The sequence below is a fragment of the Gymnoscopelus braueri genome (assembly GCF_963280865.1).
Source record: "Gymnoscopelus braueri genome assembly, chromosome: 15".
Taxonomy (NCBI): Eukaryota; Metazoa; Chordata; class Actinopteri; order Myctophiformes; family Myctophidae; genus Gymnoscopelus; species Gymnoscopelus braueri.
Window position 1 is genome coordinate 12579810 of NC_137620.1, and position 15949 is coordinate 12595758.

General features: G+C 42.7%; 1 protein-coding gene across 2 annotated transcripts in view; it reads left to right on the plus strand.

Annotated features, from left to right (window-relative positions):
* LOC308102296 (equilibrative nucleoside transporter 2) overlaps positions 1 to 15949 on the plus strand; it is a 32760-nt gene that overhangs the window by 12605 nt on the left and 4206 nt on the right. For both annotated transcript variants that reach the window (XM_080451941.1, XM_080451942.1), the window contains exons 4-12: positions 2542 to 2687; positions 3072 to 3211; positions 3999 to 4133; positions 5130 to 5227; positions 6920 to 6992; positions 9468 to 9661; positions 11829 to 11931; positions 12422 to 12507; positions 15263 to 15462. In XM_080451941.1, the coding sequence (XP_080308067.1) occupies positions 2542 to 2687; positions 3072 to 3211; positions 3999 to 4133; positions 5130 to 5227; positions 6920 to 6992; positions 9468 to 9661; positions 11829 to 11931; positions 12422 to 12507; positions 15263 to 15462 (1175 nt within the window). The remainder of the gene's footprint in view (positions 1 to 2541; positions 2688 to 3071; positions 3212 to 3998; positions 4134 to 5129; positions 5228 to 6919; positions 6993 to 9467; positions 9662 to 11828; positions 11932 to 12421; positions 12508 to 15262; positions 15463 to 15949) is intronic.

The window sequence follows — 15949 nt, forward strand, 5'->3', positions numbered from 1 at the left end:
TTGTAGAGCTGCTATTTCTTTTTGAAAAATCGTGAAAATTTGTTCAAATCTTTGAATATAATATTTTTCAAAGCGAACATTTAACTAAAATCTTTGCTTCTGGGGTGGTCCCTGGAACAAAATATTTTGACATGGGGGTCCGCGGCCAAATATATATCATTTTGCGGGTCCTTGACACGAAAAAGTTTGAGAACCACTCGTCTAAAGAGCTAAAGCATGTGATTAACGCCCCACTAATCTCTACAACCCCTCTCAGCCTCCTTAAAGAATCACATGTTGCATGTTTGACCCAAAGCATTGCCCTTTCGAGGGAATTAGAGAGCTGTTATTGTGTAGGTTTAGATAAGGTGCAGTGAGCGGGTTATGAAAATCAACAACATGCAGAAAGCCTGTTTTTGTTATGTTTATATTTTTGCATGTTGTGTGTATGTACTTACTTAAAGTAATACTAGGTAACGTTTTCAACAAAACTAAAGTTAAATTGTATATCTTTTGTCAGTGGCAAAAGTTTCACAACACCCACTCCATGAATTTCACCCCCGGAAGCCTTTTATTTATATATTTTCTATTGAAAGTGGACTGGGGGGACCTTCCCGGGAAAATGACGTTCCTGGCCAACGTCATGACGTCGTGGCCGACGTCCCCAGGAACTACCGCAACGGTTTCCTGTTTGGCCAGGAACTACCGCGGTAATAGCAAAAAGGAACCTCACGCTGATGTTAAGATAATGTAGGATTGGAAGATCGAAAAAGAACAGAAAAAGAAAGCACAGCTCATGGTAACTAATGCTCCACTGGCTAAGAGAAACGATCCGTAGATAGTATAAAACAATTAAAAGATCGCTTTTTGAAACGCTTCCGGCTTCCGGTGAAAACGAATGGAATTCTGGGTAATCGAGGATTACGGAAATTGTATGCAGTGACGGTAGTGGCCAGCAGAGGTTGCTAAAAATCGTTATTTGGGATTCTGCATTGTATAACTTTAAGGATGGAATTATTTGTGTTGTGATCCTTGCCTGAATCTGTGTCACTTTAGAGTTCTTTGGCTTTTCAAAAATAGCAGATATACAAGCTCATAGCGCTATGAGCTTGTAGATATGCTATTTTTGTTTGTTTAAAATGTTCGCTTTAAAACACATATTCAAAGATTTGCAAAAACAATTTTTTTCAAAAATAGCAAAATAAATCTAAAATGACACAGATGCGTTCCCGGTCTTAAAGGGTTAAGTCCCTGCAGTCAGTTAATCATATGATTCAGAGTCTTCTTGGCGAGTATGCTATGCTATGCTGCTGAACGATATCTGCTGTCCTTGCACGTGTACTGTATATGCGTCCGCACGTGTACGTATCTGAGGCCTCTATTTCACATGCACACGCTGGATTTCAAATTCATGGATATCCGTCGTCAGCACTCGGACGTCACAAAGTGCGTTCTCTCTGTAAACAGTGACTAGCAATTAAGAAATTGACACTTAACAAAAGTAGGGTCTAATGTGAATCTCCCTTATGCCATAGTTTAAGGGGAGAACTTGCTGTGCCAAGAATAAGCAAGATTCTTGGCGGTCTGGAGAAAAAGCCACTGCATAGTGATCTGTTTCATGGGGAATGTGGCAAGGAGGTAGTGATGTGTCGTTCATGATCGATTCGTTCAGAAGAACTAGTTCTTTGCCGTGAACGAGCTCGTAAATTTTCTGAAACTGTTACGTTCACGCTATCGTTCATGCCCCCATCCCCTCCCCCCATACACAGGACGGGAGGTCGGGCTGTACGCGCGACAAAAAAAAAAAACGCTCCCGCGATGATGTTTTACACTAGAAAATAGCGCTACTGAACGAGAACGTGAACGAATCATTTGAACGAATCATTGCCGTGAACTAAATCGTTGGTTCACTGAAATGAATGTTTTTTCTCACCACTATAAGGAGGGGGTTTGTTTTACCATGGTAGAGGTAGAATCCTAAAATGTCTATCATCATTAGCAAACGGATCACCTGTTTCAGCTTGGCTTATGCTATCATTTTGAATCCAATAAAGTGGCAATAACTACCTAAGTCCGCAGAATTCACAAAAACGCTAAATAAAGAGCTTAAAGGGATACTTCACTTTCACATAAAATAAACATTAAAAATATATATTAAAAAAAAATGAAAGAAGTTATGGCAAAATAAAGGCCCCCTCACACATTAGTAGGACACTCTAATGCGTGAGGGGGCCATGAATTTTCCATTACTTTTTTCATTTATTTTTAATATATTTTTTAAATGTTTCCCCCCGCCGAAAGTGAAGTATCCCTTTAAATTTGGGGAAAGTGAAAAACAGGCTCCGTCACTGTCGTCATATGGCAACGGTCAATGCCCGTGTGCAAGTTTACATCGATTGGTGAAACCACTGAGAAAACCTGTTCTAACAGACAGAGATTCCCTCATTTTAATAGTAGTAAATCTCCTGGCATTTAAATTATTATTTTTTTGACTGATTTTGGTTCTATTTGCAACGACTTGCTGGTTACAATGGCTTTGCATCTCTCTCTCTCTCTCCCCAGTACTTCCAGGGTCGTCTCAACACCACGGAGTGGAGCAATGGGACGGTGGTGGTTCGTAAAGAGTACTACTTCAACAACTGGATGACCCTGCTCTCCCAGCTGCCCCTGCTGCTGTTCACCCTCCTCAACTCCTTCCTCTACCATAGGTGAGGAAGACCAGCCCTCAGAGGGCTTGTTGGTCTAGGTCAGTGTTTCCAAAACACTGGGTCGGGAGTCTCGGGACCCATTTGTGGGTTTCTCAAAAGATTAAAAAGAAAAAGATAAAAAATGTGTGACATTTACTATTAAATACTAAATAATCAAAGGAATACTATAAATAAATAAAAACAAACTTATGCGACGTGTTATGAGCTTGTATATCTACTATTTTTCACTAGTTTCGTTTAGACATTTAATTTCTCTTTTGGGTCTCGAGCTAAAAAGTTTGGGAACCATTGGTTTAGGTCAACACCGTAAAAATAACCGGTTTTGGCTCACCCGACAGTGATGTAATAATGGTGTGTGCGTTTTTCTTGTGTGTGTGTGTGTAGGATACCGGAGACGGTGCGTATTGCGGGCAGCCAGGTGGGCATGCTCATCCTCTTCATCTTTACTGCCATCCTGGTGAAGGTACCCATGGAAGAAGACACCTTCTTCTCGGTCACCATGGCTACCATCTGGTTCATTAACTGTAAGCATTCGTTTTTTTTTCCTCCAACTCTTTCCTTCCTTCTCCGGCAGGGTTGTAAGCTCAGGGTTCAGGGCTGAGATAAGTTAACCTATTAAGACCTGAAGCCGATTCTACATGTCTCCTAAATCGTAACAGTATTCTGAAAAACGTATGTTTCTATATCAGTGGTGCTCAATCTTTTTCATGTCAAGGACCCCCAAAACTATATGTATTTGGCCGCGGACCCCCATCTCAAAATATGTTGTTCCAGGGACCCCCAGAAGCAAAGATTTGAGTTAAAATTGTTCGCTTTAAAAATATATATATTCAAAGATTTGCACACATTTTTACGATTTCTCAAAAATAGCAGATATACAAGATATACAAGCTCATTTTATCATTTCATCTATGAGCTTGTAGATCTGCTATTTTTGAATAGCTAAAGTGTAAAATAATGCTTTTTAGCTCAAATCTAAAAATGACGCGACAGATGCGTTCCAGGTCTCAATGGGTTAAGGCAAGGGCGTAAGGTCAAATTCACCTGTTTCCAACCTGAATCGCGTTTAATATCATTAGGAGTTGGATTCATGTAGAAAATCGGCAGAGTGGGCCTTTTTTACGGTTAGACACGCAATGGCAGGGATCCTCACCAGTACTGTATAATAAGACTAGTGAGTATAGTAAAAGTTGTATTTACATATGAGCTAGCAGTGTCTTGTGTTTCATTCTAGGATGTGCAGGTTCTGTCTTTGATGTTGTAAGTAAGTGTGTGTGTGATGAAATGGGTCTGTCTCTGGTCTCCTCTCAGCCTTTGGTGCCGTGATGCAGGGCAGTCTGTTCGGCCTGGTGGGTCTGCTGCCTCAGAAGTACAGTGCCGTCTTCATGAGCGGCCAGGGCCTCGCGGGCACCTTCGCTGCGATCGCCATGCTGCTAGCCATAGCCAGTAAGAAAACACACACACACACACACACACACACACACACACACACACACACACACACACACACACACACACACACACACACACACACACACACACACACACACACCAGTTGCCTAGTAACAGAAATAATGTAAACAGAACAATCAGCCATTCTATTCGGTATCGCACCACCCACACACCCACAATGCATTGCTCAAGTTAATGCAAACCGACGATGAGACCTGTGTAAGTTTTTTCTGCAGGCAACCATGCACACACAGTACAAGTTCTGTGTTCACCTCTGGCCTTGGTGTGTGTGTGTTCGATAATATATCCTATCTGCATTCAGTTTGTGACATATGTATGTGACACATACTGTTTGAGTAGCTGTGTGCACATCCACCCTGTTCTTAGACCAGGTATGGAATAAAGGTGCATGAAGCTTGTATAAAACGCGGACAGTATCTGCACACTGGGTGATAACTTGCAATACAGCAAAGCAGTGTTCTCTTCGAATTCCCACGTGTGGACAGACAAGTTTCTATTCTGTTCTCTATAGACTGATTCTCTATAGACTGATTCTCTATATCTATCTTGATTCTGTAAACTCACCACTTCGGACTCACCAGCAGCACTCCTTATTTCCTTTGTATTGCTACTTGTTGCCTATTTTTATGCTAGTTATGCTATGCAGATGTATGTTGGTCGCCTGTTCACGTATGTTATTTAAACATAATACTGTTTGCATGTCCACAGATGCAAAGTATGTTATTTAGATGTTGTTTGCATGTTGTTTAGACAAATGCTTGGTTTGATGTTTACCTGGTATCCTAGTCACTTTAGCGCGTAATTTTGTTTGCACACACATTTACCCTGTCATTAGTTGATTAGGGTTCATGCCGTCTACTTTGATCTTGCACCGTCGATATGGATAAGAGTGTCTGTAAATGTATAAACTGTAATTTAGATACCTGACCTGTGTGTGTGTGTGTGTGTGTGTGTGTGTGTGTCACTCAGGTGATGCAGCATCCGACTCAGCTGCGCTGGGTTACTTCATCACTCCGTGTGTAGGAACGCTGGTGACACTCGCCAGCTACCTGACTCTACCTCGCCTGGTCAGTCATGCCTCATGTTGCACATTATTATGACTACGATACCCATAATCCTTTTCCCTCTCTGCCACAACCTCCAGTATCCATTCAGTGTAGGACTACCATACAAAGCAGAACCGTACCACAGCACGGTCGCCTTCCATCGCTGTTGGAAAGGATTTAGGAGGGGGGACCTCTATGCTAAAGCAGGATCAGTGAAATGTTTCTCTACCCACAAAAATGCCTTTAGTCTAGGCTTAGGCAGTGGTGTAAAGTAACTAAGTACATTTGCTATTTTCTGCTATGTTCTGCTATTTTGAAAAACAATTGTACTTTTGCTTTTGGTACTTTAAGTACATTTTAATACCAATACTTTTGTACTTTTACTTAAGTACATTTTTTATTCCAGACTTTTACTTGTAACAGAGTACTTCTACATTGCAGTATTGATACTTTTACTTAAGTAAAACATTTGATCACTTTTTCCACCACTGGGCTTATTTGATAGCATCTATTATGTTGTAGGTTACGGTGGAAAAGATTTAAGATGAATAATTCAGAAGTAATGAAAAGATTAGAAAACTAAGAGATTTTCCTTTGGCAGCCAAACTGGATTACTAAAACGTTTGTGTGAAGTTGTTCATATGGACTGCAAGTCAACTTTGCAGTTAAAGGGGAATTTTGGACCACGGTTTTCTTACCCTTTCTATGATGTTATGATATCTTAGGATGAAAGGTACAGTAGAAAAATGTCATAACTCCATCCCGGGTCCGCCACAGCTTAAAACGTGTGCCAATAGGCCTTGTATTAGATCATGTATTTTAATAGCTTATTTTTTGTAGTTTTTTTGTGAGATCTGACGTTCATAGTGACAGAACACTATGCAACCGGGAATAAAAAAGAAGAAAAAAATAGAAGTCTCGCTAGACGAGATTGAAATCTCGAGATTTCAATCTCGTCTAGCGAGACTTCGTTTTTTTTGTTTTTAGTAAGAAAACCGTGGTCCAAAATTCTCCTTTAAGCAGAACACAGCCTGGCATTGGCTTAAGTTGAGTGTCGATCGCATAACTTAACAGCTTTGGGCAGTCGCATTCCATCAAAGTCATTAACCTGGCTTTATGGTAATGCTTTAATCATTTATGGCAAGCGGTGCTCATTCATGCTGCGGGAAGGTCAGTTAGGTGACCTGCTGTGAACTACACACAAAGTGAATTCTCTGTTTGAAAAAGCTTGCACCAAGACTTTTAAAAACTGGGACATAGAGCTGTAAACATATTTTGCAAAGCTTGTGTTGTATTTTTATGAAAACATTGTCTAGTACAGGGGTCTTCAACGTTTTCAGCCCAAGGACCCGCTAGCTGAGAGAGAGATGAAGCAGGGACCCCCTCTATATTGTCTAACATTGTGTTTCAGATGCAACTTTTTTTGTTTACATGGTCTGCTCTGCTTTCTTTTTTACCGATAGCTCTTTGCCAAAAATAGCCGATCTACAAGCTTGTAGATCTGCTATTTTTGGCTAAAGTTCTCCTCAGAAAAGGGATGTTAGGGTTGAAGTGGTTAAGGTAAAAAAATAAATCATATCACACAAAGATTTGGTGGACCCCCTGTAGTAACTCTGAGGACCCCCTAGGGGTCCCGGACCCCCTGTTGAAGACCCCTGGTCTAGTAAGTATGTGTCTGGTTTGTTTGGTTTTTGACTGATGGGCTCTTTACAGGAATTTGCACGCTTCCACTTGGACAGAAGTGGCAGGTACGAGGCCGCCGGCACCACCGATGAGCTGCTCAAAGGTACTTTGGCATGTTTTGGCATATCTGATGGTACCAGTCCAGCACACACTGGCAGGAACATAATGTACACAGTATGTTTTAGGGCAGTGGTTCTTATACTGCGTTCACACTAGCAGCTACAAAGATACAGGCTACCATTATTTCTTCAATGGAAGCCAGCGACATAAAGATTCAAAGATACATCCGACGTTTGTAGCTGCTACAAAAAAAGCTACAAAAAAGTTGAGCTGGTTTCAACTTCAGCTACAAAGATACAAAGCTACACATATGCTGTGTAGCTTTGTATCTTTTGTATCTGCCATTGTGAAAGCAGCAGCTTTTCAGGCCACGACCCCCCCCCCCCCCCCAAAAAACATATTTGAACTGGGGACCCCCCACCCTGACAAGCACTTGGAATTGTAGGAGTTGAGGCGTTACATTTAGTTTGACTTTACTTGACTGTACTTGGTTTGCTCTTTTTTTCCCTCTACACCAAAAGTCTTTGCCAAAAAATAGCAGATCTACGAGCTATTTTTTGGCTAATGTTCTCCTCAGAATAGGGATGCTAGGGCTGGAGTGGTTCATGTACATTTAAAAAAAAAAGAAGTTCTTATCACACAAAGATTTGACGGCCCCCCTGTAGTAACTCTGAGGTCCCGGACCTCCTGTTGAAGACCCCTCACCTGTAAAGTAATGTCTCTGAAACCTGGGCAACATTAAGGCAACGTAACATGAATTACATAACATCAAGCAGTGATAAGCAAACGGCTCTGTCCCGCCCCCCCCCCCCCCCCCCCCCCCCCACACTCTGGCTGAATCAAGGCGATTCAACGCGACATTATCTCATTAGTGCTGTTTACCCAGATTTATCCAGTTAAGAGTGGTGAAGGCCCACAGACAAAGACGAGGTCTGTCAGGGACAGCGAGGGACCACACAGCCTCCAGCCCTCTCTGCTCAGCTGCTGCTGTTCCATGAACGCTGACACAAGCCCCAAAGCAAAAGATGACGTCGAGTTATTGCAGTGACTAACACCCAAGTAATTGTACCGCTGGACCGTGTGCTGTGTTTGAAAGAAAACATTCACATGCTGTACAGCATGTTGAAGAAGTTTACTGTTGTGTGACAAACGGAATTTGTCACCTTTATAGCGGCCATAATATACTCCTTAATTTCTTAACTTATGGAATCTGTATTCTTTCCATATACCGTACTACTGTTGCCGTTATCCACTTGAAACCTAGCGTCCCCATTCTGGGGCGAATATTGGACAAAACGTTTTTTTTATTCGTTTTGTTTTGTGAAGCGACTTTTGAGTATTTAGCAGTGTTGTATTGGTGATTTTGTTAGTGGTGGGACTCTATTTTAATGACGTGACGCACACGTCGCTTAACACCTACACCTACACTTAAAGCATCCATCTTTACTCATCTTCAAATAACCTGCTCTTGTTTCTAAAGGCTTCTGATTGACTTCTGATTAACTTCTGACTGTTCTCTGTCTCTTATCTGTCCTGTGATTTATGAGGAATATACTGCAATTTAATTTCCAAAGTGCATGTGTGCATGTTTGTTTTATGTTTACTTGCATGTGCATGTCATTGCTTGTTACCTATTATGTGCATGTATGTAAAGGTCTGTAGTTGCTACTCGTGTTTTTGATTAGCTAGCTTTACATGGGTACATCATTAATGCATGTAATATGTTATTTTGTGGGTGCTCAGGTGGGGTGGGAGCGGACAGTTTCAGGAGAGCTTTTGTTCTGTTCTGTTTTGTTTTGTTTTGTCAAGTCTGTTTTGTCCTGTCTATGTATAGTATGCATGGTTGTACTTATTGTATTGTTTTGTCTATTGTACTGTTTGTATTTTTGTCATAAGGACCCTCTCGAAAACGAGATGACTCATCTCAAGGGGTTGATCCTTCTAATAAAGGTACTATATACTACAGGTCACACAATGGACAATTGATATGCATCTAGGCTCATTCCTATGTTAATTTACACTGGTGTGACACCCGGCAGTCGGGAGCCTTTGTAAACTTGGTTGAGGTGTGAATTAAGGGTCGTTTTAAATCAATGCATGTGTGTGCGCGTGCTCCTGCTCAAAAAAGGGGTTGCCCGGCGTGTTACCGCGTCCCATGACCAATGCATCCCTGGTATTTAGAAAATCACTTTATAAATTGCATGTATAAAAAATAGCAGATCTAAAGTACAAGCATTGTGAGCTTGTAGACCGGCTATTTTTGGTGAAGATATATGGTGTGTAGAGGGGAAAAAGGAGGGGCCTAGTATAGACCTCTGGGGGGTCTCCCAGGGGTGAAGTGTATATATAAGGTTCAAGTGGTTCATGTACATATACAGTATACTGTACTCTTATAAAGGTATTTTCTTACATTACTTATGCGAGAAACCCATCAAGTGAAATTACTTCTATGTGTAAAGCTACATGGCTAATAACTGAATGCTAATGATGCCGTCCCCCTCGCCATCCCCAAACCCAGAGAGCAGCACTGCGGAGAACGGCAAGTTGAACGGCCACGCCAACGGCTCTGCTGTGACCAACGGGGACGTTAAGGCCAGCGGTGCCGCCGAGGCAGAGCCTGAGAGCACAAGCAGCACCAAGCAGGCCATCCTGTCGCTGGAGCACGGCAACAGCGGAGAGGCCAAAGCCTCCGTCATGGAGGTCTTCAAAAAGGTACAAGTAGATTGTGGCTATTATGAGACTCAAACCCGTTCTTAATGAGCGTTACGACCCACTGGGTCTAGGGTAGTAGGAACGCAACAAGACAAGATGATACAAGCCAAAGCTTAAGTTTTATTACAGATAAATAAGTACAGTGAGGTGCTACTCGTGCATAATGTGAATAGGGCTGGGCAGGAACCGAATCAAAGAACTAAATATAAAACAAACAGTACTTCCTAAACCACTAGGGAACCCCCAACGCTGGCTATCTAACTAATACTCCAAAGAAAGCAATAAAGAAAACTTATACACTACTTGACTACTCTAGTCTTAACCTGGGCCAACAAAAATACAAGACACTGGAACCTGCCCTCTGAGGTGCTAACACAGTAAAGAAGAAATATAATAATAGTACCTACAATACTTGCCCTGGATTAAACACAATTAGCACGTTACGTTAAGTAGCAACCTGTACAAATAGAATGGAGTGAAAAGGCACATTTGGAAACTCTCTGCTCCGGTGGGCGCGCTGCCACTAGCCTACTCTAGACTCACATCAAAACTTGACAGCGGCCGTGCATGAAGGATCCAGGTCGCCTTTAAAGGGACGGACAGAACGGTGATTGGAGGGGTGAGGAGTGCTGAGCTTGAAGTGAAGAGCTCCCCACCAATCATGGAGACGGGAGTCGCACCCAGGATCTGCATAACATCAAAGGACAAAGACGGGCGTGCGCACACCTAACGCAAGCACAGACAACAGATCCACTACACTGACACTCTTATCCGTAACCATGAGAAGCAGCTGGATTGGTGGTTTACATGCGTAAGAGCTAGTCGTTTGGGTGTGGCCAAGGCCGATGACTGGGTAGATCAGTCGGACAGTCCTTTGAATGAGTGGATTCGGCCATGTCTGCCACATCCATTGCTGAAAGGTGGATAAAATCAACGCCACAGCCATGCAAACACCACAGAAAAACAATTGGCAGTATAATACGGAAGAGCTCAGTGATTTATAACGTGGCACCGTCAGTAATAGGAATTTCACCTTTCCAGTTTCATCAAATTTGACATCCTAGAATGACGTTGCTTCCATCCTTTGTTCCATCCAACAGTTTCGGGAAGGTCCTTTCCTGTTTTTCCCTAGATCAGTGCGTTAGAACTTGACACCTCTGAGAGTCATTTCAACACCGACCGTGAGCCTGGCTTGCCCGACATCATTGCCAGAACCTCGCTAATGCTTTTATGGCTGAATGAAATCAAATCTTTCAGCAATTTTCCAACAATCAGTTTAAAGGCTTCCCAGAAGAGTGGAGGCTGTTGTAACAACAACGGAGATCACCAACTCCGTTAAATGTGCTGTAACTTAGGGATATTTTTTATGTTTATTGTTAAAAAGTTAAAGCTCTATTCTGATCATTAACAGGGGTCTCCCCGTTTCTCCAGCAACAAAAAATAAATCTTCAGATGGGTTACAAATGTCTTCCAATCTGGATGAGAGAAACCCACAAAGATCATTTATCAGATTGTGCTCCAGTTCCAATTTTGTCTCTCTCCTGATTGGATGAAATTGGTATCCCGACCTGAAAATGGATTTTCTGTTTAGTAAAGAGCTGAAGAGAATGGGTAGACCCCTGTTATTGAACACACTATAGCTATTATTGCTACTAGTCCATACCCGTGGGCGTGGGGGGATATGCGCACATGATCTGGCAGCCCGGGAGCCATTCATCCCATTGCTCGCGGGGCCATGCCACAGCTGGGCAGGCGTAACCATGGCGACATTCTTTTGACATAAAAGCGCTAATAAACAGCTGACAGTTGGGGAAAACGGGCTTCGCTCTTAGGTGCACATGGTAATGGTCAATGGCTGTGTGCAAATTCAGATCAATTGCTCCAGGCAGTGAGGAGAACCGGCCAGAAGAGATTTTGGTCTCACCACATTTTTGTCTCACCGCACAGAGCTTTGTAGAATTATAGGAGGATGGGAATATAGAATTATTTTACACTTTAGTTTAACACAGAATATCACTTACAGCACCTTTTAATTAATGCCCAGGATGTTTGAAGGAATTGGCCTTTTAATGTGTATTACATTATGGGTAAGTTAACAAATGGTTTCTGTGCATGAATTTCACCTCCTCCATCTCCAGTGCGGTGAACCACTCGTTTCTCTCCTCAGATCTGGGTGATGGCGTTTTGCGTGGTGTTCATCTTCACCGTCACCCTGGCCGTCTTCCCCGCTGTCACCGTGGACGTCCGGACGGTGTACCCAGGGAACTGGGGTATGAGATCCTGTCATTGATTGATTTACACTCCTGATGCTATTCGACTTAAAGTTAAATGTAACTTTCCTCCTCTACCCTGCGCATGTGCTGAAATTCTTACCATTGAGCTAATAGAGCCATGCCTGCTTGCTCAGGGGATAAACTGAATCTTAACCATCAGGTCAAAATCCGTGTCACATCCTGTGTCAAGGTGAGACATGACCTTTGACACAATCTAAATGTCTCAATAGAAGAGCAGGGAGACAAAATACAACCACCCCAATTGTATAAGTTATATTTTATTAACATACTCTACCATACAGATTGGACAAAATTCAATTTTATTCATTCAAAAAGGTTACTTTAAGGTGTGACTTAATTCTGAGAAGATGTTGCTAGCTAACATTTATCCCTTTGCTGTTAGTGGAGGGAACAGCTCTCATTGTTGTAGACTCGTCCTAAATATGCGCCCCCCCCCCCCTTCTCTCTTATCATTCCACACCCTCAGACCGATACTTCATCTCGGTATGCTGCTTCTTAATCTTCAACCTCAACGACTGGCTCGGCAGAACCATCACAACCTGGGTCCAATGGGTGAGTGTCTGACCGCTACAATGTTGTATCATTAACTCTCTCACTGCCAGACTTATTTCTGGCTGCGTGCACCCACTGCAAGCGATTTTTCGTACCTTTTGAAGTAGTCACAGAATATTTATCTCCAGTATGATCGATCCCCTGATGGTTGCTAATCACAGAGGGTTTCACTGTGCTTCCACGAAAATAAAAAAAAATGTCATCGCGACCTCCCGTTCGCTTTTATATGCCTTTGAAAATAGCATGTCTCGGCCAAAAATACATAGTAAAAAAGAAAGTACACAGGAGCCGAGATACAGGATTTTTAAGTAATAAGTTAAACGGGGAGTGAAAGGAGCAGTAAATCTGTATTTCTTTGCATTTGGAATCACAGTGTTTTGTCTACACAAGCCACCTGGCTAGCGCCTCGCCAATAAATGTGTCGCAGGCTTGACAGAAATGTTGAAACTTTTAAGATGAATTAGCTAATTTCCATATATGTTTTGTAAAGCTACAGGGAGCCACTAGGGAGGGATTAAAGAGCCACATGTGGCTCCAGAGCCACGGGTTGCTGACCCCCGTCCTAGGGTTTACATACCATGATTTGAGAAACAATGAAGTAAGATGTTGTTTAACAGGAACTGGTTCTTTATGTAACGGGTTCTGGGGTGAACCGGGGCCATAACCCCCAAGAGTCAGTCACTACACAAATGTTGCACTGATAATCTTGGGAGAAACACTGCAGATGGTGGGGGAGGGGGGGGCTTTGTGAAAATGTCCTCTTCGCTGTGAAGAAGCTCCTGCTGTGTTTCTGCAACATCTGTTTCTTTGCCAAAAGGTCTCAACCCTCCCACACAATGCAGTCAGTCTGCACAGTAAATTCCCAAGTGTTAAATTAACTTGGTGTAAAAGAAATGTACCTTTCAGGTTTTTACACACTCTAACACTCAGGATTTTATTATGCACTTAGCGCCCATATGTGACAGACAGTCCCACTATTACTGAATTACACTCACTCACTCACTCACTCACTCACTCACTCACTCACTCACTCACTCTCTTCCTCTTTCTCCCTCTTCCTCTTCCTCATTCCTAAGAACTGTTAGCAGTATGAGATAATGTCACGGCTGTGTTAGGGCCGTCACCATTACAAATCTAAGAGGACACCGGGGGCGGCAGTGGCTCAAGGGTTAGAGTGGCCGGTAGAGCGGCCGGATGGGAACCGCGAGGTTCCCAGTTCGATCCCGGGCTCCCGCAGAGTTTGTGTCGAAGTGTCCTTGAGCAAGACTCTGAACCCCTAATTGCTCCCGATGAGCAGGTTGGTGCCTTGCATGGTTTCCTCCACCATCGGTGTATGAATGTGTGTGTGTGTGTGTGTGTGTGTGAACGGGTGAATGTGATCTATGTAAAGCGATATGGACTAAAAGCGCTATATAAAGGCACCATTTACCATTTACGATTAATTGTCACGCAAATAATTGCGATTAACGATTTTAATTGTGTTTTTGGCATTGAATATTGGAACATATGAATACGATTTAAATTTCTGTCTGGTTTTTAGCCTTCATCATCACAAATTGCACAGGGCAGATATGACACATAACTTACAAAGAAATTACTGAATTATTGAATTAATTATTCAATAATTTTATACTTAAATTTTTTTTTTTTAATTGCTGTTTTTGGAAAATGTTTGAAAATGTATGAAGATTTAAAAAAATAATTGCGATTGTCTCAAATAATTGCGATTAGGGGATTATGTAGTATTTGTGACAGGCCTGGGCTGCGTTCCAATTCTCTCTGTGTACGTCCTTACTCATGCAGTGCATTCAGCGGAGCACATCCCCTGTTCTCACATTCTTTCAGTCAGTGAGCACATCACGATCATTACAAAGTACTGTAGCCCTTATCACTTTGCCAGCCAGTAGAACAACTATTATTGCCAGACACTTTGCCAGATAGACTTGTCTGTCCTGCTCTCCAGCTCCACCTTTAAAGCGCTTCCTGTATCACTGCCTCAGACTCGACCAGTCTGCTACTGTTTGTACCCTGGTACTGTTTGTTCAGTAGTGAATGAGGTGAAATAATAATCGTTTTAGATGCACACAGAATCCAAAACACTGACTTAAAATTCCGGGATACGGTCTGTGTGTCACTATTGTTCAATATTCTCTAGTCCATGGGTCTTCAACAGGGGGTCCGGGACCCCTAGGGGGTCCTCAGAGTTACTACAGGGGGGCCACAACACTTTTGTTGTTTTTTATGTGATTACATTAACCACTTGAACACTAGCATCACTATTCTGAGGAGGACTTCAGCCCAAAATAGCCGATCTACAAGCTCACAGCGCGAGGCGTTGTGAGCTTGTAGATCGGCTATTTTAAGAGGTTTGGTGTGTAGAGGGGAAAAAGAGCAGACCAAGTATAGAACCAAAGGTCAAAGTTGACTAAGTATTGACGGTTTAAGTGGTTAAATGTCTGAAAATACACATTAACATGAATCCAACATACACTCATGATGACAGTGCTGTCAAAGAATAATTTTATACGATATGTAGTGGGGGTCCCTGCTTCATCTCTCTCTCTGCTAGGGGGGTCCTTGGGTCCTGAAAAACGTTGGAAGACCCCTGCTCTAGTCAAACGTTCATATTGTCAGTGGAATATTGCCGGCACTCGCATCAGGTGGTTGGGCTGTTATGTACCGAGTCCACCGGTTCAAACCAGTAACCGTTTCCCCCACGTTCAAACTAGTAAAAATACATTTCTCTCCTGTCCAGCCGAGGAAGGAGTCGGCCCTGTTCCCGGCGCTGGTCATCTCCCGGGTGGTGTTCATCCCCCTCTTGATGCTGTGCAACGTCCAGAAGCGCTCCTACCTGCCTGTGTTCTTCCCCCACGACGTGGCCTTCGCAGTCATCATGACCCTCTTCTCCCTCTCCAGCGGCTACTGTGTCTGTCTGACCATGTCCTATGCGCCGCAGTGAGTGCAAAGCAGTGCAACACACAAACGAGTGGTAGATGTAATTGACAAGGAAAATGGAAGTTAAAGTGTTTTTAATGGACACAAATGGGAAGTAATCTATCCATGGGGGCCTCTGTGATGTGTTTGTTTCGATATGAAGAGAAAATGGAAGTTAGTGTTTTTAATGAACACAAATGGGAAGTGATCTCGCCATGGGGGCCTCTGTGATGCGTTTGTTTCGATATGAAGATGCGTCGGTTATGGTATCCACAGTAAAATCCCCAAGCAAATTAGGTGGCTGTGAACACGGAAGTAGGGCACGTATTAACTATGTATACTTCCTTCTATATCAAAGATACACACATATTATGTCTTGTGTTGGATGTGTGTATATACTGTATATGTCTCTCCCTGTCTCTCTCTCGCGTACTTTGTCCTCCAGCATTGCGGTGTTGCAAAACATGCGACCATCTTGTGAACTTCACATAACGTCAATGTCCGAATG